This window comes from Solanum lycopersicum, chromosome 2, assembly GCF_036512215.1.
Source record: "Solanum lycopersicum chromosome 2, SLM_r2.1".
Classification (NCBI taxonomy): domain Eukaryota; kingdom Viridiplantae; phylum Streptophyta; class Magnoliopsida; order Solanales; family Solanaceae; genus Solanum; species Solanum lycopersicum.
Genome location: NC_090801.1, coordinates 21,300,605 through 21,325,457, shown reverse-complemented (window position 1 = coordinate 21,325,457; position 24,853 = coordinate 21,300,605). Strand labels below are relative to the sequence as shown.

At 35.7% G+C, this 24,853-nt stretch overlaps 1 protein-coding gene across 1 annotated transcript; it reads right to left on the bottom strand.

Moving 5' to 3' along the window:
- Positions 1 to 11,356: 11,356 nt before the first annotated feature.
- LOC101250643 (uncharacterized) lies at positions 11,357 to 11,752 on the bottom strand. Its single transcript, XM_004231423.1, has one exon. The coding sequence runs from the start codon at positions 11,750 to 11,752 to the stop codon at positions 11,357 to 11,359; it is 396 nt and encodes a 131-aa protein (XP_004231471.1).
- Between the last annotated feature and the right edge of the window lie 13,101 nt (positions 11,753 to 24,853).

The following is a 24,853-nucleotide window of genomic DNA, read 5'->3' as shown; positions in this document are numbered from 1 at the left end:
CTCTTATGTTTTCTTGTCCGGCGGTCCTTTAGATATGATTGCGTGGATGAGATTGTTCTCTATGCTTGAGAGGGTGGAAAGGTGAGTTTATGTGCTTATCTTGATTTTATGGTTTGAATGAGTATGTGTGAAGGTTCATTTTGGTATGTTTTGATGATGTGATGACAATTATGGATATACATTAAGTTTATGTGAAATAGCATGTTATGTTAAAGAATGTGTGTCATAATATGGTTAAAGTGTGCTAGAAGTTGTTACGATTGACATCAGTTATATTGGAATGATGTGTTCCTATATGGTTTTACATGATGGTAGCCTAATACTATTATTTGAAATTGAAATACTTAGTGACTACCTAAGCATGCTACCCTAAGAATAGGTACTTAAAAGTTTTAAATGTTTCCCTGTGTATCTATATGGTCTATGATAAGTTGCATAGTATGAATTAAAGTCCTTTGCATAGTCTTGATCCTAGGTGTGAATATAGTATGTATGCTTTTATAGTATGAGTTGGTATTGTTTTGTATCTCATATTGTCATGATTTATCATCAATTACCTAAATGTTGCATTTTTGGAATTTGAAAACATGCTCACCGTAATGATAAGAAAGCTTACTGTAACATTTCTTGGAAAATAAACTAAATTTTTCTTTGATTAGATAGTCAAAATGTGTACAGAATTGATGTATATGAACATGATAATGAATTTAGAAAGGATATTTTCTATTTGGAATGAAGAATGAGTCTTATGGCTTGATGAGTTGTAGATTTGTTTCTAACTTCTTATTATGTTGTGAGTCCCTTTATGTTGTGGAACTGGTGTTTCCCTAGAGTTCAGGCTAGTACTCTTATCTTTGTAGGGTGATGATGTGGGTTTGATTGACCTAGAAGTTACCTTACTTTAATGTTGAAAGAAAAGAAAGAGTCCTTAAGGCTAAGTCTCCTAATGATGTATGACCTTGGTGTCTATTGTATTGTATGAAAACCTTATGTGGTTGAATGAGCTTGACTGAACTTGATAATTGGATATATTTTGCCTAGGTGATAAGGTTTAGAATACCTTGGGTTGACTTACTGTAAATTCCTTCTAAATTTGTAATTACTTTAAGTGATGAAAATGAAGGTTGTTTAGTTAAGATCCTCTTAAGGATGGGTTAAGTTGCTCTTAAGTGGGTTCCTAAGTGGGGGATGGTGATGGGGTAATAAGGTTCTAGATATTTTCTACCATTGACCTTCTACTTTGGCTTAAACTTGAATCTAATGAATTTCTAGTAAGCTTGTTCATAAATAGAAATTTGCATAAAGTATGAATTGCATGACCTTATATGTTTGGTATGTATTAATTGATGTTACCTTGAAGATATTGTGGAGATTCTGAAGTGTATGACAGAAAAGTTTGGATAAAATTCATTTTTTTTCTTATGTTAAATTACATCTTGATATGCTAGTTGTGCAATTGACTTCATGAAATAATATAAGAAGCATGGTAATAGTCGCTTGTGAGGTAAAAAATTTAGACTTATAATGAAAAGTTGAGTCTCTTTAAAATGAATTATGTTGAGCCTCTTAAAAACTTTATGACTTTTATGATTTGGAATGCATAATTGTAGGCTCATTCTTGAAATGTGAAAGCACGTTTAGCTAAGTGCTCATGTGTGTGCCTATGATTCATGTGATTCCTCTCAAAATATGCTTAATGTGAAGGTGAGTACTATGTTAGAAAATTACATTTTGTGAAATTTCTTCATATTTTTTGTGATGTGCTTTGTGTGACTTACCACTTAGACTTCACTAGGAAGGAAACATGAGCATGCCTTGCTATAAAAGTTGAGAATTTCTCATTTTTAGAGGAAATTGACCTATAACTTGCTTAGGTGTGTACTCATGATACATGTAAGTGTGTTGATGATAAGGGCATTCCTCCATGGACACCACCAAGCATGGTATGATTAATTATGACCTTCATGGCACTATGTCTAAATAATGAAGATCATTATTGGTTAAATTAACTCAAGTCTATGTGCATTGACTTCATGTTTTGAGATTTGTTTAAATCTGCCTATGTGTAGCCTTGTAAGATGATGTCTTAATGAATTAAAGTGTAATGACCATGTTATGTTTAGGAGAAGGATGTTTCTTCAATGAACATGATAAGAGCCTTTGTGTTTGATGCATTGAAGAGTGAGTGAGTAATGGTTTTGCTTGACTGTGTGCATTGAGTGCTAAAAATTTTTTGATGTTATTATGAATGTTATGAACTGCTCTATGATGCATTGAAATCCTTGTTGTTATTAAAGATCCCTAAGTGTCATTCGAGGACGAATGTTCCCAAGTGGGGGATATTGTAAGACCCCAAAATGAGTTAGGGTGTATGGAGCCGAACATGTTTGTATAAAGGTTATAAGGTCCTAAAATAACTTATGATATGGTTTAGAGTCAGTTTGTAAAGTTTTAAGTGATTTGGAAGTCGAACGTTAAGGGACGATCAAAATGTTCGATGACTAGTTGCCTATGTACCTCATGTGTCCATGTGTGTTTATATAATATGTTTCATGAGATTATTAAGTCTTAAAATTATTTATAATTATCTTTAAAGATATTATATGGATTTTTGAGAATTTTGGAGGTCAAACGACCAAGAACGTCAATGGCGTTCGAAAGATAGCCCTTAGGACGCTCAACGTGTTTCTTAATGGGGCCTAGACTGTTTGGACGAGTTGCAGGTGTTTTATTTGGGTGAAACTTATTGGAAGGTATAAAACTTATTAATTCTTGTATTTAAGTTTGAAACATCTAGGTACAAATTCTAAAGTGCCCCCGAAAAGGCCCCAAAAGAAGGACCCAAGGCTGGTCAAGGCACTGCCTTGGCAGTGTCAATCGACGTACCAAACAACGGCCAGTTGGTCAAAAAATGGCACATAGGTGAGGTCTCGTCGATTGGTACTTATCTTGTGAAGGTATCAAGGTAAAGTTTTGACAAGGACCAAGCGACGGAAGCCAATGCACGACCTATCGACTGACCAACGGCCAGTAGATGGCTCCATCGATGGTGCCTGTAAGTTACTGTATGCGTCAGGAGTAAATTGTAAATCCACACCACGTCCTAATTTGATTCTAATAATTTTAATTAGATACTTTTAGTTGTATATAAGTGGGTAAAAATTTATCAACCTCAGTCCCAATACAATTCACCAAATTAGACTTTTTCGTCCAAAAATATTCTCTCGAGAACCTCCATTGTTGGTGAAGCTCAAGAACAGCTTGGAGCTTGTATTTCCATGGATGAATAGTCAATTTTTATATATTTTAATGTATATAAAGGTATAGATATCCTTCATCTCTAGTTATCCTTCCATCTAGAGAGTTAATCTCAATGTTTTCAAAGAGAAAAATATGATCAAGTTCTTGTTCGTCATTCTAGCCACGGGTTCTTTCTTAAATTTAAATATGAATATATTTTTTATTATATACTGATTTCAACATGATTTTCAATCCTATTTCATGATGAACCCATGCATCTTTTACAAACTCAATTTTAGCCTACGTATGGTTTTATGATCTTGATCTTATGCATGTAGATTTGTGATTCAATTATCTCAATATGATTATCTCTATTGTTTAGTATGTATATTTATGGTGAATCATTGATGAATTACCCATGTAAATTAATTTATGAAGATTTGATATGACTAAGTGTATGATTAGATATTGCCTTGGATTGATATTATTGATGAAATATGATCTATAATCAATGCAAGTGAAGTTGGCTGATGATCTATCTGCTTCTACATTCTAGTATGTTAATGTATTATACTAGTTGTAATGTGACCTTGTAGTGACTTATGCTTAACTTCATGTATGATTGTGGAACCTTTAGATACTTCCCTATACACGATTTATTGATAAAAGAGTAGTACGGTCATTAATTACCAATGGTTGAAGGATTGGTAATAATTTCTTTACTCTTCTACTTCTCTATTTCTTTATAATAATGTTTATGAAGCCTTGTATGGAATTTTGTTGTATGGTCCACTTATGCTGGAATATTTTTACATTATTTTCAATCTATATATGTGTCGACCAAGGCCATGAAGGCAAATTGATGAATATACAAACATGTGCTTATGATGATACTATGTTAAAATTATTCCTACTTTCCTATTTTAGTTGTGATTTCTGTTGTATGGCTATTGTGTAAGCCTGTGTATATCTATGTTAGGGTAAAGTGTAGGTGCTGCCATTAATGAGTAAAATGGTTGATAATCCCTTACCTATGTATCCCTATGTGAATACATGAATAACAGAAGTTAGGAGTCTTAAATGTAATATGAAGTTTGCTTGTCTCCTATGCTATTGGGTGTTGTGTGGTTTGAGTTTGAAAAAGTATTATGGTATTAAGAGGTTGGCTTCCTCATATATGTTGTTAATATCCATTATATTATCATGTTGAACAATGTACACACACATTCACTTTACATGCATGTTACAAGTAGTATAGGTCATGGTGTCTAAATGAAAGGTAGTTATCATATTCACTAGTGTCTACAACTATGCATGTTAAGATGATGTTTATGAAAGCATGATATGTGTTTCCTTACAAGGATGAGTTGATAGATGTACTAGTATAGGAAAGGGCATGGGACTTTGACTATGTATTCCACATGAGTACTTGATTGGATAGTTCTAGTTTTGGTTTCTATATGTATGAATATGTATTTATGAACATGTGTGTCTTAATGTGTTGTGTGAAAGGTTTTCTCACATATATGTATACACACACACATGTATGAACACCTAGTCAAGGGAGTGGCCTTGAATAGTGTATTCATGTGTACCCTAAACTACATCATGATTTACATATGTTATGTTTGTGTGAGGGGATTCTTTACATGATTTAGGTTGATGAACTTTTATCGATGACCTATAAGTTAAGCATATAAGGGGATGACTCTCCTAAACCTATGTTTTATAAAGTAAAAATAAAATAAAGGTTTTCAATGAAGGGAACTTAGCTTAGCACCGAGTGAACTTAGCTTAGCACCGAGTGAACTTGAATATGAGTGTGTGTTCCTTCCTATGGAAGGAACGTAGGTTACCGTAAATCTCATGCAATGGATAACCAGAATGACTAAATGGGTAGAAATAGGGTTTCCATAAATGAATAACTACAATGCCTAATCTTGTCATTAAGAGGGTTTTTACGTATACCTCCAAGTTGCATAACTATGTTGCCACCATATGATAATATCTAGTAGATCCCACCTAGAAAGCTATGTCACATTTGAATCTACTTTGGCCGGTATATCACCTCCTTTTGGTGTGGGGTTCTATGAAATTGGATTCCATGTTTAGCATCACATGGTCTATGTCGGCTAAGGCTATAGTTTCCCTACAGTAAATGGACAAAAGAAGTAAATGACTAGTACCCTAAATAAAATTACTTAAGGAAGGTTACTTAGGATAGGTGTAAGTAATGAACCCATCTAGACATTGCACAAGTAGCTCCTTAGGAAGTTCTAAGAAGATTTTCCAATGCATGTAACTATGTATGCATTCCTTATGCATGACATTGTAGTATTTGTCTACTTGTTATGAAGATGTGAATGATATGTTTCTTTATGCATGATGTTGATCTTTTTGACTATATGATGAAGGTCTTGACTTAACTATATCTATGTGCTATTATACTTCTATGATGGTATTTGTTGTCTTGTGTAGATTATATGTATGATTTTCCTTGTGGTCCTAAGGTGATACATTGCACAAAGTATCCCTAAAATATTACTTGGGAGGCTAATGAAATAAAAAAAGTAGTTCAATGTAAAGAGAAATGAGCTCACTGTAAAAAGTGACCTCAATTTGGACTTAAACTCCATATGTGCTTTTCTATGATGTTTGGTCTTTGGTTGTGTTTCTATGAATTATGAAAATGATGTAAGTTCTATTATTTAAAGGTTTCATAAGTATTTACACAAAAAGGCATGATATAAGATTTTCAATAAAAAGGTCCCTTTTAAATGCATTTTTTTGCATGGTGGCCATACTTAGTGCATTCTTGTACTAATCTCATTCTTCTCTACTTTTTACACAAAGTGTAGGTTATAGATGCTTAAAAGGATGTCTTGAATGGTACAGAGATTGATAGGTGATTCCCAAGCTCAAGTAAAGGAATCCTTAAGTCCAAGGATGTACTAATGTGTATTTATTGTAAACTTTTTAAATAGTGTATAGTTATGTAATGTGTCCGATGGACCGTATCTCTAATGTATTCTAATGTTGTTGAGTGTATGATGAAAGTCTTGACTTAACAATGTCTATGTTGTAATATACTTCTATGATGGTATGTGTTGCCTTGTATAGATTGTATGTATATTTTCTTGTTTCCATAAGGTGATGCATTGCACCAACTATCACTAGAGGGTTACTTGGGAAGTTAATGAATAAAAAGAAAAATAGATCACTGTTAAGGGAACAAGAGCTCACTGTAAAGTGACTCAAAAATGTATTAAATCATATATGTGAACCTATGAAATGTTTGGCTTTTGAATATATTTATATGAAGTATATGGATGATATGAATGATATTATTTTAAGGTTTTATAAATATTTACTCAAAAAGGCTTGAAGTATGATTTCATGAAAATGTCCCTTTTAAATGCATGTTTTTGCATGGTTGCCATACTTAGTGTATTCTTGTACTAATTCCATTTTTCTCTACTTTTTACACAAAGTGTAGGTTATGGATGATTAAATGGATATCTATATGATTGAGGATCTTGATATGTGATTCCCAAGATCAAGGAAAAGAATCATTATGTCCAAGGATTTCCTACGTTATGTTTACTGTAAAGTCTTAAATATTGTACTTATGTTTATGTCTTAAGGGTCGTGTCTGTAATGTACTCCAAAGTTGTTGAGTATAATATGACAAAGAGATATAGGGTCAAACAAGGTATTACAACTTATGTTTTTATATGTATATGAAGTAAAATTTCTAGCATATGAGGTATTATGAAAAGTTTTAAATTTTCTGCTAAATTTACTATGTAGATGTGATGAATGATAATTATAGGCTTGTATAAGTCCTTCGATAGGTAAAGTACGCTATGTTACTTCTAGGGGGTGCTCCTTTGTTGTGGCAGTGATACACTATAATACCACTATTCAGAGAATATTCTAATCTAACACCCAAACGATCCAACCTATGAACATCTTTCATTGGTTTATCTTGGATTTTTCCACATGAGATAAGCTTCCCAAGGACAAACAACTTAGTGCGTCCGCAACCACATTAGCTTTACCGGGATTAGAGAGCAAACTCATGTCATAATCTTTCAACAACTCTAACAACCTTTGTTGCCAGATATTCAAATCCTTTTGGGTAAACTCATATTTAAGACTCTTATGGTCGGTATACACTTCAACATAAACCCCATACAAGTAATTCCTCCATTTATTTAAAGGAAAGACAACCACCACTAACTCAAGATCATGAGTTGGATAATTCTTCTCATAAATCTTTAGTTGCCTAGAAGCATAGGCTATAATCTTTCAATGTAGCATAAGAACACCCTAAACCCACTCGGGATGCATCACAATATACCAGCAAGCTCTTAGTACCCTCCCGTAATATCAACACCAGAGCGGAGGTAATCCTATCATTAAATATTTGGAAGTTTTTCTCAAATGCTTCCGACCAATATAATTTCACATTATTTTGAGTCAAGGTTGTCAAAGGGGAAGCAATGGATTAAAGCTCATCAGCAAAACTTCTATAATAACCTTCTAGGCCTAAGAAACTCCTAATATCCATAGGATATAAGGGTCTATAATAATATTTGGATGGTTCGGTCTTCCTTGGATCAACCTCTACACCCTCATTACATATGATATGACCAAGAAACACTACTGATCTCAATCAAAACTCATATTTTCTATACTTGAAAAATAGTTGATGCTCCTTAAGCACTTGCAAAATAACTCCCAAATGTCCCATATGATCACCCTCACATTTCAAATACACCAATGTATCATCAATACAGAAAATCAAGAATTAATCAAGATAGTTTTGGAATACCGTATTCATCAGATACATAAACACCGCTGGGACATTAGTCAATACAAACGACATGACTAGGAACTCATAATGACCATATCTAGTTCAAAAGTCATCTTAGAAATACCTTCACCTCTCACCCTATGTTGGTGATATCCCAATCTTAGGTCTATCTTTGAAAAGTAGCTCGCACCTTGGAGTTTATCAAAGTAACCATGTATCCATGGAGAGGATACTTATTCGTGATTTTGAGTTTATTGAGTTGACTGTAATCAATACACATCCTAAGGGACCCATCCTTCATCATCAGAAACAATATCGGAGCACCCCATAGAGAAATACTAGGCCGAAAGCAACCCTAGCCTAGTAAATATTTCAGTTGAGCCTTCAACTCTTTTAATTTAGCCAGAGCCATCCGATATGGAGGAATTTAAATGGGATTTGTATCCAGTAATAGGTCGATACCAAAGTCAATTTCTCATTCGGAATGAACATCACGAAGATCATCAGGGAAGACCTTTGGAAATTCCCTTACCACGGGGATCTACTCAAAGGGAGGAATTTCGGAGTCTAAATCTTTGATTCTTACGATATGGTATAAACACCCGTTAGAGATCATCTTACAAGTATTTAGAAAAGAAATTATACAACCTCTACGGATAGAACATCCTCCCTTCCACTCTAAGAGAGGTTCATGACAAAATTTAACATTCAACCCCCTTGTTCTACAATCTATAGTAGCAAAGAAAGTATGCAACCAATCCATACCCAATATAAAATCGAAATTGACCATATCCAGTTCAACTAGTTCAAAGTACCTGATTTTATTGGGTACCATTATGGGAAAATTTATGTATACTCTTTTAGCTACAACTGACTAACCGACCAGGGTAGACATCATAAAAGGTCCATTCAAGATATCAGGAAAAATGTCAAACTTCTTAGCTACTAAAGGAGTAATGAATGACAAGATAGAACGGTATCAAGTAAAGCATATATATCAATAGAAAAGACATTCAACATACCGGTCAGCACATCGGGTGAAGTCTCTTGCTCACCCATAGAGCGAAGAACAAAAAAGAGAATCTTTTATGGATAATCCACATTCGAACCACTTGCTTGAGCTTGCCCACTAACCTTGTCTTGACACTTGAATTTAAAACAATTCTTCACCTTGTTCCTACTCTTACAACAACTAAAGTAATTGTCCTTCCCAATGAGGCAATCACCATAATGTCTTTTACTACAACTCTGATATATTGTCTTCTTGGTAGGTAAATTAGTTCCTCTTCCCTTTTTAGACTTAATGTTAGATACCCTATAATCACGAGCCTTAAGGAACTTGGAAGGAACTTGGTTAGAAAATAGCTTTTTGAACCTAGGATTGTCTTGGATATCAAGCCTACCCTTTCAAGAACAACAATCAAATGACTTTGCCCTATAAGCATCCCTACTCATCCTACTAGAAATGTTAATATTATCATGTATCATAGTGGAATGACATTCGTGTTTCAAGTTATCGGACACTCCCGTCACAAAATTGTTCATCTCATCCCTTGGGTCGGAAACCAAAAAAGGAACATACTTTGACAACTAAGTAAATTTCAAAGAGTAGTGAAGCACACTCAGATTTCTTTGACAAAGATTGATAAATTCTTCAACCTTAGCTTCCTTCTTTTCCCATGGAAAGAAACTACCAAAACCCAATAATATTTTGAAGGCTTCAGAAACAAAGGTTATGTTAAAGACGATGGACATGTAGGATGGTCCGTCTACCAACCGACGTACCGTAGACCTAGTCCATTGTTGGACACTTAAAAAATATCGCGATGCTTGATATGCAAAGTTTCTGTTAAACACTACAGATGTGATGGACGGTCCATCAATGAAAAAATGGATCGTAGATCACTTCCGTCGATAGGCACTAAGACAAAATTTTTAGACCCTCAGTAAACAGGGTTCTGTTAGAGTCGAAGGACGTGTAAGATAGTCCATCGTTAAGTTGATGGACAGTAATCCTAGTCCATTGTTCAAGAGTTGATTAAAATACGGGTAGCTATAAATAGACCCCATCGACGAATCGTCGATTGAACGATGGTCCATAGACGCGGTCTCGTACTGTCGTTCAGAGACAGATTTTGGTAAGCCATATTTGGAACCCCCAATTGACAATGTCAAAACATAATAAAACACATTAGGCTCATATATGAATCAACCCACCATTTATTCATTCCTAGTATATTGATTAGTTCAATTTCAATCCTAGAATCTAACGTACTAAAAAGCCCTAAGTCTGAAAACTACAAAACTCAGAACACCATTCATTTAGACATTAACTCCCCCAACCCATTCACTTTCCATCATACTAAGGGACAAGGGATCCAAGTTCAATAGTTAATCAAGTAATTTCATCCCAAAGTCAAGACCCACATAATGATTTCATCAATTTTTGATGCTAACATTTAGGTGTCAAAACAAAGAATATTAAATTAGTAGCAGATGAGATAAACATACATGTGTACTGTATTGGAGTGAATGGGGAGGTAACTTTGTGCATGAGAAAACATCCGTACCACCTTTAAACACTGACCGGAATGAGTATAGAAGAAGTTGGTAAGTGGGGACAGAGAAGTTATAGGATTGAGGGGAATTTTGGGGAAGATGAGTAATCAGGAAATAATTAGTGGGGAATAGATGTGTGAGTGAGTAGGGGAGTTGAAGGAAAACGGGGAGGGAAACATTTGGGAAATTGATTTGAAAGGGTGAGAGGAAACTGAAAAGTTTTAGAAATCAATATATAGCAGGTCGGGTCAGGTCAGGTTATTGAGTATAGAGAACTAACGCTTCCCCGTCGATAGATCGTAAGTCTATCTATGGTTCATCGACTATTCCATCGACTTTACCCTAACTTACGAAAAATTATACATATACATAGGATCCACGAATGCCATCGACAGTCCATCGATTAGACGACGATCCATCGATTGTTCGTAGATCAGTGCACCAGACAAATTTCTGCAGATTTATGGTGATTTGATCCCTGCAAACATAATACCCAATAAGCTAATATTTTTGTATATTCTGGACACTTTTTAGACTCGGACCCTAGTCTAATCTCTAGACAACACTTCTAAATAAAGTCAAAGAAAATTCATACATGACAAGAAGTAAAAACAAAAATCATGAAACTACTCCAATAAAATCAAGAAAAACCTATTGTTGTCTAGAGGATACATATTGGGTTGCCTCCCAATGAGCGCTTGATTTAACTTCGCGGCACGACGCAAGACTCTTGATTACTCAAACTTCATAAAGATTATATGCCTCAACAACTTCATTCGCATTTTCCGAATGCACTAGGTAGATTTCGATTCTTTGTCCGTTCACCTTGAACATTGCAACCTCCTTATTCTCTAACTCAACCGCACCATGAGGGAGGACTTGAGTGATTAAGAATGGACCAGTCCAGTTGGACTTGAGTTTTCCTGGAAACAAGCGCACTCTAGAGTTGAATAAAAGCACTGAATCCCCAACCACAAAGTCGTGCTTCTTAATCTTTTGGTCAGGATACTTCTTCATCTTTTCTTTGTGGAGGGATGAAATTTTATATGCCTTCAAGTGAAACACATCAAGATCATTTAATACATTCAACCTCTGTTCCGCTTCTTCATACCAATGAATCTTCGCTTTCTTCATTGCGTACATGGCCTTATGCTCTAACTCAATCGGCAAGTGAAAAGTCTTCTCATATACAAGTTGGTATAGAGACATACATATGGGAGTCTTGTATGTTGTCTGGTAGGACCAAAGAGAATCATCAAGCCTCCACGATCAATCCATTCTAATTGCGTTCATCGTTTGCCAGAATCTGCTTGATTTCTCTGTTTTACACCTCAACTTTCCCACTAGTCTGAAGATGGTAAGGAGTGGCCACATTGTGGTGAACCCCATATTTATCCAATAACCCTTTGAACAACTTGTTGCAAAAAAGGCATCCCTCATCACTAATAATAGCCCTTGGGGTGCCAATCTTGAAATATGTTCTTTTTCAAGAACGCAAAGACACTCTTTCCTTCATTATTTGCATGTTCTATGCCTTCCACCCATTTTTACACATAATCAACCGCCACAAGAATATAACTTCATCCCATGATAACTCACCAAAGGTCCCATAAAGTCAATTCCCCACACATCAAACAACTCAATTACAAGAATGGGATTTAAAGGGAGCTCTTGCCGTCTAGAAACACCTCCATCTCTTTGTCACCTATCACATGCCTTGGAGGACTCATGAGAATCTTGGTGGATGTTTTCCAATAGTAGCCACATTTAAAGATTTCATGGGCAGTCCGGATACCACTATGATGCCCACCTACAAGCAAGAAGTGGCATTCCTCCAAAACACTCAACATCTCAACTTCTGGCGCACAACTCCGAATAATCCCATCGCCAGAACTCCTATATATATATGGCTCATCCCAAAAGCACTTTTCACATCATGCATGAACTTTTTCCTTTGATGAAAGGACAGGTTTGATGGGACGATATCACTAGCCAAGTAATTTGCAAAATCTGTGAACCATGGAATCAAGTCATGAGGAGCGGCTAATACATTTTCATCAGGGAAAGTATCATCAATTTCAGTCTTTTCACTCAACTGTCGCATAGCTTCATCCTCTAATCTAGAGAAGTGATTGGCAACTTGATTTTCTGTCCCTTTTCTATCTTTCACTTCAAAGTCATACTCTTGCAACAATAATACCCATCTATTAAAGCTCGGTTTGGCACCTTTCTTTTCAATCAAATATCTCATGGAATAATGATCAGTATGCACTATAACTTTCGTGCCAAGCAAATAGGAGCAAAAATTTTCTAAAGCAAACACCACCGTAAATAGCTCTTGTTGAGTTACAATGTAATTCTTCTAAGCTTCATTTAGGGACTTACTGGCATAATAAATGGGGTGGAGGATTTTATCACTTCTTTGTCCCAATACTACACCAAGAGCAACCTCACTAGCATCACACATACCCTTTAATTGTTTGCTCCAATCCCGGGAAATAATAGTGGGCGCGGACACCAACTTCTCCTTCAACTCTCCAAACGCTTTCAGATAAGATTCATGAAAATAAAATTGACACTCTTTCTCAAGTAACTTGCATAGAGGATGTGCAATTTTTGAAAAATCCTTGATGAACCTCCTGTAGAAACCCGTTTGCCCAAGGAAACTCCTCACACCTTTTACAAAGATGGGTGGAGGAAGTCTCTCTATCACCTCGACTTTAGCTCGATCAACCTCTATACCCTTCTCTTAGATGCAATGGTCCAATACAATACCCTCTTTTACCATGAAGTATCATTTCCCAATTTAGAAAAAGGGTGCAATCTTCCCATCTTTTGAGAACTTCGGACAAGTGATTCAAACAATGATCAAATGAGTCACCAACAACAGAAAAATCATCCATAAATGCCTCAATGGTGTCCTCCACCATATCGGAGAATATCGGCATCATAGATATCTGAAAAGTAGCAAGTGCATTACAGCACCCCAAGGTGATCCTCTTGAACGCGAAAGATCCATAATAAATAAGTAAAAGTGGTTTCCCTTTGATCTTTCGATGCAATAGAGATTTGGTTGTAACCCAAATAACCATCAAGAAAACATCACCCCTTTCCTGCAAGCCGGTCCAACATTTTATACATGAAGGGCATATGAAAATGGTCCTTCTCAATCCATGCATTCAATTTTCGGTAATCCATACACACTCTCCATTCGGTCACCAGCCTGATTGGAAAAAGCTCATTTTTCCCATTAGGTACCCCAGTCATTCCCCCTTTCTTGGGCACACACTGAAGAGGGCATACCTAACTACTATCAGCGATCGGATATATGACTCCGGCATCCAACCAGTTAAAAATTTCCTACTTCACTACCTCTTGCATAGGTTGATTTAAACGTCTCTGTTGCTCAATACTCATCTTATGTTTGCGCATGAGTTGGATTTTATATGAACAAATACCGAGAGGGATCCCAATATATCCGCAATAGTTCACCACATAGCTCTCTTGAACCTCTTCGACACTTCAACCAAACACTCTACTTTTTACATATTCAAATTTGATGCAACAATTACCGCCAATGTGTTGCACATCCCACAAGTACACCCTAGAAGTTAGATTATCCTTGCAATGTCTCATGGAAAATTAGATTTCAAGAAGTCTTATCTAATCCTCTCGTATCATTCATTGCATCATAAGCATAACTAAAATGAGTAAAAAATTTAAAACTTCTTCACACATAAGAACTTTTTGACAAACAATACTTAAGCGTAAGACTTTCATTTAAAACATTAAAACTATACAACATCTCATTGAACCATCGATATTTTAGAGTTTAAAATACATGGGACTAATCCCATACAAGATATAAAGACTCAAGACATAAAGGAACATGTGGATATTGTCCTCAAATTGATGAGGACTTACCAATACTTCATCTTTAAACCTTAGAAACCTATCCATCCTTCATGGAACATCGAGATTCCATTTCCCTACACTTTAGTCAAAAAGTAAAAGAAAGGGTTAGCAAATTAGGTGTAATAAGTGTGGAATCCATCCAATAACCATGAAAAAGGGACATTTAGTAAATAGCATGCTTTTCATGAATTTCGATTAAAACATCATTATATAAGAATAAGAGCAACATTTATCAACTTCATACACATAAGAAATCATTTAGGAAAAAAGTCACACTTTTTAGTAAACGTTAGAGTGAAGTCACTTCACTGTACAGTGAACTCAATTACTGTTACAGTGACGTTCCTTCACTTCACTTTAAACCCCATTTAACATGTGATCTTCACACTCAAAGCTATCCTAAGATTCACTTAAGTCACACAAAGAGAGACCTCCCATACACCCTCTGTAGATGTGCCTAAATGGCCCTCAAGATTACTTATAATGAGTCACATAAACACTTAAGAGATATCAACATAAGGACATGAGATTTTCCAACCAAAGGTGACTCTAAGGTTCACTTGAGTGAGTTGTGAAGCGACCGCCCATACAATCCCTTGCACACACACTTAAGAGATCCTAGAGACTCCTTAAGATAGATTTGTTATCATTTAACATGTTAGCATATAGGTGATATGACATTCTCCTTCCAAAGGCGATAAAAAGACATAATTAAGTAAATCAAGAAGATAACTTTAGTAGTGACCTCTTCACGATTACATAAATAATCCTTAAGATTACCTAAGGATTAGATCATGTCAACATAATCAACCAACTTCCCCAACTAGATTCATTCTTAAGATATATCTAGGTAAGATAAGAAGTTACTATTACTATGTCCCCTTCACACCTTAACTAGACAACCCTTAATTACTCTAGATAAGTACTACCTCATTTTAACATACTTCCTTAACTTCAATCATTATATTCATAAGTTCATTAAGAGACATTCATCCCATAAAGAACATTCAAGTAATTGTCTTATACAAGACCTAGGGACTCCAAATAACATCTTCAAAGCCTATTGTTCAATGTCTAGATAGCATCTCATACCACCACCTAAACTTCATAGAACTTCTCAAATGCTAATAGGTTTCCCACATGATGAAAATAGGCATTAACCTACATAGAATATGTTAGCAACTCATGGAATCCGGAGTTCTAACCTACTCCGATGATGGTGTTCTACTTGCAATGGGTAGAACTAGGACACGTCCCATGTTTGCACATGGTTAAGGACAATAAAGGGCTTTTATGTACTCTAGTTTAATTCTCAAGTAGAGGTAGTTGTACTCTAGTCTTTTAAGTAGTGCCAACATGGTCATGATCATCATATTGCATAAAGTAACACAGACAAGGACACATCAATTGCAAGTAAAACACATAACACTGCCACTATAAGTGGAACATACCACTCACAACATAATTGAAGTCTAATCAATTATCAAAATAAAGGATTAGGGCAGCATACCCTACTCCATCTTACCACTTCGATTTCAAGGCTAAATCATCCAATTCAATATTACGAGGCCCTTACCAAACGCCATAACCAACATATCAATACAATTGTATTGATAATCAATGAAACTAGGTCAATTCGTTATATACTTATCAATCTAATACAACCTAGATTTCAATGGAATACAATTATTGCATCATTAGAAAGCCCATATAAAAATACATTAGAAATCATAAGCTTTAAGTCAATATCAATTCAATAAGCTTAGCTTGCAATAGATCAAAGAGTATCCATTACTTAATTAATCAAATTGAAACAACCTATACATCATACATATTCTATACATGAATCAAAAGCCTAAAACAATCTACACATGAATTCATGAATATAAAAGCATAATCAATTCACCCATATTTTTGTGAAATTTATACATAAATAACATCATATCTTAACTTTTGGAAACCATTTATGCAAGAACCCAAAACTTGGAGTAAAAATTGGACTTTTTCATCTTTTTCATCTTTGAAATTGGCTCTAAGGTGATAGCGAGCCTTAGATGAAGAACTACCATAACTTATTTGAATATTGCAAAGCTAATTGAAGAAGACACTCCATTGAATACCCATCTTCAAGCTCCATCTTCACTTTGAACTCACTTGGAGGTTTTTAGAGAAACTTTAGGAGGGAAGGGGTTTTGATTTAGATGTGAGGGTTATAATGACATATTAATGACTTATATACTCTTAAAGTACCCATAAATACCTAAAATAATCATCCTCCTATTTTTAAAATACTTGGGGTGAAATCCCACTTTCACCCCTAACATTACAGAAAGCTCGCAGAAAATTGCCTCACAGATGCCTTGCCCATCGACGGGGCGTCACCACCACGACGGGCCATCACTGGCCACCGTCGGTGGTTACAGTAGCCTTAAAGGCTTCCATATTAACCCATGTCCAAGTACCCCATTACGACACTCTTTGACGGGGCGTTAACAAGCCCACGAGCTGTCGACTGCTCCCTCGTCTGGGCCAGCTTGGGATCGTTTTGGCAACAATTTTGGGTGCTTCCTCGAGAACCCTTGGTTTGTCCTTGGGGATGTTTGCCCGGAATTTTACGACTCTAATAATATTACCACATGATTTTCATAAAAAACAAACACGTAAAACTCGACGAAACATAAATAGACACACAAGGTCGTTTCATGGCAAACCTTTCAAACATCATGGACGTTCTTGGACGGTTGACCTCCAAACTTCACGAAACTTGACACACTGACTTTAAACACCATATAAACTCATTTAAAAACCATATGAGATCATGAATAAAACATAAACATATAACACCCCATATGAGGAACTTAGGTAGTCGTCAAACGTCTTGGTCTTCCCTTGACGTTTGACTTCCAATGCACCTAAACTCTTAGCTATTGCCTCTATATAACATTATAGACCAAATTAGTACATTATAACACCATTAAAACCACGTTAGTCTCTAGATTTACCTAAATCATTTTTGGGGTCTTACAAAGTGTCACCTTTCGCCAAGAATATGTACATTATATGAGGTGGTACAACCTTAAGCTCCAATTTTGGAGCCTCCTAAAACGATGGTTTCATGAATGGAGATTCGTGATGCTTCCAAATGAATATCACCTTCATCAAATGCCACAACCTATGACCCATACTCTTCTATACCATCACTCTAAAAGTTCAAAATCGCTGCCACTAAGTGCCTCAACACCAAGGCGCTCTTAGATTTGAACCTTAGACTTACTCTCAACCCTGTAGGATATAGAAGATACCGTTTGGAGCTCACCACTCTTCCTCATGGACCTACAAGTGTTGAAAGTTTCTTCTTTATTATTCAACCAAAACTTCATCTGCCATTGCTCCATTTCAACCAAGGCGCGACCGATAGAAAGAAACAACCTCCCAAGAATAATAGGCACCTCAAAATCAACCTCACGGTTAAGAATGACAAAATCGGCTGGAAATATTAATGAATTAACCTTCACTAAAAATTCATGGAGTATCCCAATAGGACTCTTCACTGTTCGATCGACCATCAGTAATCGCATCGCGGTGGGCTTTGGATCACTTAAACCTAACTTCTTGTAAATGGAGAGAGGCATAATATTTATGCTTGCCCAAAGATCACATAATCATTTAGCAAAGTGTAATAACCCTATTGTACATGGAATAGTGAAAGCACCCCGGATCTTCTTTCTTTTGCACAAGAGACCTTGTAGCAATAGCACTACAATGTTGCATCCGATCATAATACTCAAAACTCACTGACCTTTTATTAGTGACCATATATTTCATAAATTTTACATAACCGAGCATTTTTTTCAAGATATTCTATCAAAAGTACATTGATGGAAATTTGTTTCAACATAGTAATAAAATGTTGGTATTTTCCATCCTCGATCCTGTTCACCAATCTTTGTGGAAATGGTGGTGGTGGTCTAGGAATGGGGGTCACCTTTTGGGGAATCTCTAATTATTTTACCCCTTTATTTACCAACTCAATAGTATATTATACTACCACATCTCGCGGTTATGGTTTCCATCTTAAACATAGTGCCCTCTCGGTTGTAACTTCCATAGTTGTGACCTTGATTTCCTTGAACTTGGCGCTAATTCTCCTAATTGGATCCTTGGGAATTAGGTCAAACTCCCCTTGCTTTCTCATTTATTGCATAAGAATCTTCTTCATAGTAGTAGCCATATACCTGCAGTGGTAGTTTATCTAAATTGTTTACCGCATTTACTTTTACATCACCTTCAATGACATATTTCAACATCAACCCAAGCTCAGTTCTCATTTGAGCCAACTCTTCACGAATCTTATCTGCAACTGGGTTGTGTAAAGCTTGCAATGCAAAAGAGTTTCTCCCTCTATCCGACTTCTTAGTGATCCAAGCTTTATTATTTTGAGATATTTTCTCTAACTTCTCAGTGATCTCTACATAAGTACATTCCCCATAAGAACCACTCGTACTCGTATCGAGAACCTCTTTATTATTATCATCTTGGACCCGATAGAAGTACTCTTTCAATTACTCATCATCAATGTGGTGGTTTTTGACACCTCTCAAAAATGATGTGAACCTATCCTAAGAACTGCTTACTGACTCCCCTGGTAATGCCACAAAGTTGTTCACCCGGTCTTTGTGGTTGATCTTTTCAGAAACCGGGTAATACCTTGCTAGGAACACATCCTGCAATTGTTCCCAAGTATATATTGAATTGCAGTTAACTCAGTAAATGAAATTGCAGCCTCCCCCGTCAGCGAGAGAGGGGACACCCTTAATCCAATTACATCAATGTCTAGTCTTGCCTCCCTACACAAATTTTACACACCGACCTTAGTTTGGCGATGTGAGCATATGGATCCTCAGATGGTAGACCCACAAATAAACCTCTAGCGGTGAGCATTTTCATCAAGCTACTAGATACCACGAAAGTACGAACATATGGTAGATGAAGTAGGACAAATGGACCATCAAAGTTAGTAATGTTAACATTTCCCCTATAGTACTCTTTACGGTGTGGGGCAGGAGGTTTCCTCCTCGAATTACCTTCACCGGGGCTATCAACAATCACTTGATTATGAGCATCAACCGGTTAGGGAAGTTGACAGTTGATCTCATCATCGATATAAGCAGGATTTTTTTTAATATTCATTCATCTAAGTGTACGATTTAGTTCTGGATCAAGTGAAAGTATTGGTTCTCTTTGACTCCGTGTACTTGGTATACACTAAAGCTAGACCTGTGAGAAACAAAAAGAAAAAGAAAAAGTAAAATCAGGAAATTGTTGAAAAAATTTTGGTAATGTGCTTAAAGTTAATCTAAAAGCCACTTTCCCCTGCAGCGGCGCCAAAATTTGATATGCTCAAATTATACTTCCCTAAATAATTATAAGCGGTTGTATCAAATAAAGAACACAATTTTTAGGTTGGGGTCGATCCCACGAGGAAAATGGTTTAGACTTAACTTAGATCTATGTTTATGTCTATTTAGTCAAGTCCTTTCCAAAAACAATTAATGAATAGGGGGTTTGTGTAACAAAAATGTTTAATTATTTCTACGTAGGACAATTAGAAAGTTTATAACTATAGTGTTTATCAAGTGATGAGAGAAACTAGGGTGTAGTGTTCCCTATAAGTTCATTAAGCGGTAATCCTAGCTATAACAATGCTTTCCTAGTATCTTGCATACAAAGTGGTAAATTATGTATCCCTAATTCCTTGGTCCGGCAACTAGAAAATTTCACTCTGTACGCTTGGTACGGCTAGGTGTGTGTACTTTACTAAACCTTACCTTTACCTCATATTAAACATCATATTCAATGCATGGCTAAGTTACTACTTTGTACCAATTTCAACTAGCCTATTAGATAGTGTATAATAAATCTATGTTGATAATTTTTTCCTATCAACTACCTCCTTGGTTAGGCAAGTAGAAATAGGGCAAGTTCTAATGTGTGCACTTGTTGAAAAGACTTATAAACAAAAGAATTATCAATACATGCAAGACCTTATTCTATAATTGTTATTTAGCTTATTTTACCTTGTTATTTACTCATGCTTAGAAATAAACAATCATGGTTATTAAACAAGAATTCAAGTGCTTACTTTGAACGGTCTAAAGAAAATCAGAAATAACACTTGAATTAAAGAAAATATCTTGAGAATCGATTCCAGAAACTTGAAGTAATTCCCAAAATTCAAAATTTCATGTTCAAATAACAAGAGTAAGAAAAATAACAAAAAATCTAACCCCAAAATGAGGTTTTTAACCCTATTTATAATAATGAAGTCCTAAAATAAAAGGAATTCTAAATAAGGAAAAATCTGTCTAAAACGCGTCTTCTGTCGATGACCAAACTAACGGTCCATCGATGGAACGACGGACCGTTGACAACTTCCATCGGTCCATACTTCAAATCTTTTTAAGCCTCCACGTTTCAACACTTTCTGTTAAAATCGACGGACAAGCTTCACGATCCGTCAAAAGACCTACGGTCCGTCGATTGCCTCCGATCCTCCATACTTGGTGGTTTCTTCAAGTCCAGTAGTGGGACTACTTTCTGTTACAACCAATAATTTTCCAGCACGGTCCGTCGATCAGTCGACAGAGCGTCGATCCTTCTGTAGCCTACACTTGGTAAGAATTCCCCGAATTTAATTCAGCTGCTTGACCCCCCCCCCCCCCAGTCGACGATCATCACCTACGGACTGCCACTAGGTCGACAAACCATCAGAGGCTCCATAGGTCATCACATATGGACTAATTTTAGCACAGTCTTTAACAATTCCATTCTGGACAGTTTTCCTGCAAACACACATAAAAATACATCAAAACAACTAAAAAGGCCTTAGACACACACTAAACTTAAGGAAAAAGCATTGAAAGTACCTTGAAACCACGGTACATCAACACTTATACCTCCTTAAGACAGTTGATAAACTCCTCTACCTTATCTTTCCTTTGTTCCCTTGGAAAAAATTTGTCAAGAAAGACGTTTTTGAAGATCTCCCAAGTCTCGCGATCACCCCCTAAAGCCCTACTATCCTTCCACTAATTGTACAATGTCTGAGCCGCATCTTTTAGTTGACAGGCAGCCATCTCAGCCTTTTCAATAATACTCACCCCCATGGAAAACAAGATCATGTAGACTTCATTAAGGGAGTCTTGGGGGTATTCATCCACCTGCGATCCAAAGAACATAGGAGAATTCATTCTCGTAAAATCTCTGATACGGCTAGCCTTAGTAATAGTGTGTTGGAACTCTCGAGGAACTACCTCTCTTTTATCTTGTGTCGTAATGGATTGAGCTTGACTTGATGGATTGGGGCATTTGAAGAAAAGCTTCCCTCAAGTCACCATTTGTCATGGCCGGAGGATTGACCTGAACTTGCTTATTCGCAGCAGCTTGCACTTGACGAGGAACTTGATTCCTTTGGGAATTAGATCCCTCATTCGCAACCTCATATACTACTCTTCTCGCGACTAACCTTCTTTTGTTCATCTCATATAACCATAAGAAAGGGATTAGATTCTAAAAGACACATAGTGTCAAAACTCTAGAGGCACGACATAGGATTATGAAGAAAAGAGTAGTTTCCTAATCATTACATAGCCTTTCATCTATAATTCTAGTGCGCTTCAAAACCATGAAAAATACACTATATAATGTGATTTAGTGAGACATTTATCCTAAGGATATTCAACCTCATGCTCTGATACCAAGTTCTTCACATCCGGAGAGCATCCCCAGATGCAACCGGCATCGGCGTCTTCTCAGAAGACTCATACAAACCCTTAGAGTTTATGACAACATGTCATCACTTAAAATTCACGGAAAAATTAAAAACATCAATAATTATGTACATATTGAGGTATACTTAGACCTCTCACAGAGAGTCTTACTTGATCTTTACTTGTAGCAACATGTTAACATACATTCGTTATTATAAAACTTGTCTCACATAAAAACCATCTAAAGAGTATAAGTTGAACTTAGTCAATAAAATGTCAAGATGCCATAGAGACCTTACTACAATAGAATCCAAAGAATATAAAACAGAACAAAGAAATTTCTTAAAAACTACTAAAGTCTTCATAAGCTAGAATAGCGAAAAGATATAATTCCTGAACATGGGGACCTACCAACACTTAGAGAAAGAGTTCCAAGCTTCTTCAATCAACCTTCTTAAACTTCATCAGTCGGAACCTAAAGTTGCAGTAATATAAGTTAAGGGGTTAGTACACGACATGTAATAAGTATGGATATAGGCACATAAATATTTATGGACATGCCTGAAAATGGACCATTTCCTTATAAAACATACTAAGTCATTTGAAAATCTTTAATGCACATAATAATAGAGCATATAAATGATAAGGATCATAACAACATAAAACATGATCATAACCAAAGACATAACATCATAGAATCATATTAATATTTTTTGTTCAATAGTTCATATCAACTTAACATACAAAACACTTACCAATGATCCCATCCCAAGCCTACAATAATAACGATCATATGAAGCCCCATTATACCACATGATCAAGTAAACAAGATAGTAGACCATAAGTAATGCTTTTCTTTATGTCATTTATATCATAAGTAGTTATCATCACATATCACAACATAGATCATTTCATGTTCATTAACATGGTCAAACTCACAAAATAGAAATATCATATATCATAAGACTTATACATTTCATATTTATATTACATTAGAAAATGTCCTAGGACTTACGTAAAAGTAAAATTGTCCAACGTCTAGGTAGATTCTGATACCCCTATCTATAATAAGAATAATATTTATGTCATTCTAGTAAATGTACATTTATTTGTCTTTAAGTTTTCTTGAGGTAACAATTGCCTTAACCGACATCAGACCATGTGAGCTAAACATGGAATCTGGTGTCATGAAATCCCACACCGACAGAAGGTGGTTTGCCAGCCAAAGTAGGACAAAACATGTCATAGATTTCTAGGTGGATCCACTAGTATCCTAGGTTGGTAACATAGCTAAAGAACTAGCATATATATTATAGACCCATAGTTACATATTATATGGCAGCCTCTATCTCATGAGAGTTTTTGTGAACCTACCTTCCAACTAGGGAAGGGACACCTCTCATATCTAGTCCATCAATGTTAAGATTAAGTCCCATTGTGAATAACCTTTAAGTCATCATTTACTCATAAATCTTATCATAAGTCATTGGAGCTTGACTCCTAGTATAAACATGGTCATAATTTCTTTAGTTTTAGATGAGAATTTCCTTTCATAATAACCCTTCATTTGTGAGATTAACACATTATAATCATAGTGAATAAGGCATGCATGATAAACATCATCACTTGCATTATCATATCCATATCATGATCTCACATTTAACATATTCATCGCCAACATATATACATAGAATCATCATACATACTTCAATAGAATTGTAACATCATTTATAGGCTAACATCAACATCATAGAGTAATAACGATATTAGAAGACTTACCTCTTCCTTCCAAAAACCTTTATCAAGGATACATGTTCAATACAAAACAATCATACAACAATATAGTGAAATACTCAACAAAATAACAAATACCTACCCTTAAAGTAGTATACAATACCAATTCGTAGTTAAGGATAAGTGAACGAGTCATTTAAGAGTTCATTCAACTAATAGTTCCAATACCACCATTTACATGTTATCAATTAGTAGATATAACCCTATCAAAACCATTATTTATAGAAGGAACATGCTTCACACGATATTCAAACATTCTAAGTCAAATACCAAAAAATAAATACTTAATTGACCATATAAAATCAATATACTTCATCACAAATAAGAAATCTAGAGTTATGAAGAAATCCGTTTAGTAGAGTAAAAACCCTATGAATTGAATTCTTGAAAACCATCTTTGAAAGGACCTCTTGGGGAAAGAAATCCCAAGAGTACAAAATTCATACCTTATTGACGAATAATCCACGAATTTTTTTGAAAAACTTGAAGACTTCGTGTTCTTCTTTAAGCTTTTCTTATTCTTCAATGGAGTTTGTAAAAGAGAGCGTTCTTGAGAGAGATGGGAGGAATTTGTTTGATTTGATTTGGATTGTGGAAAAGTGGTATAAAACTGACCTAAAACCATTATAAAGTCCTCCCATATAATACCCAAAAGACTCTTCCCTTAAATGGGTCTTTTTGTGAATTTAAATTAACTAAAATACGACTTTAATGAATCTAGGAAGTGGCTACGCGTCGGGGTTCCAATTCTTTTTTT

Coding starts and splice junctions, on each gene's coding strand:
- LOC101250643 (XM_004231423.1), bottom strand. CDS start 11,752: ATGAAGAAAGCGAAGATTCATTGGTATGAAGAAGCGGAACAGAGGTTG.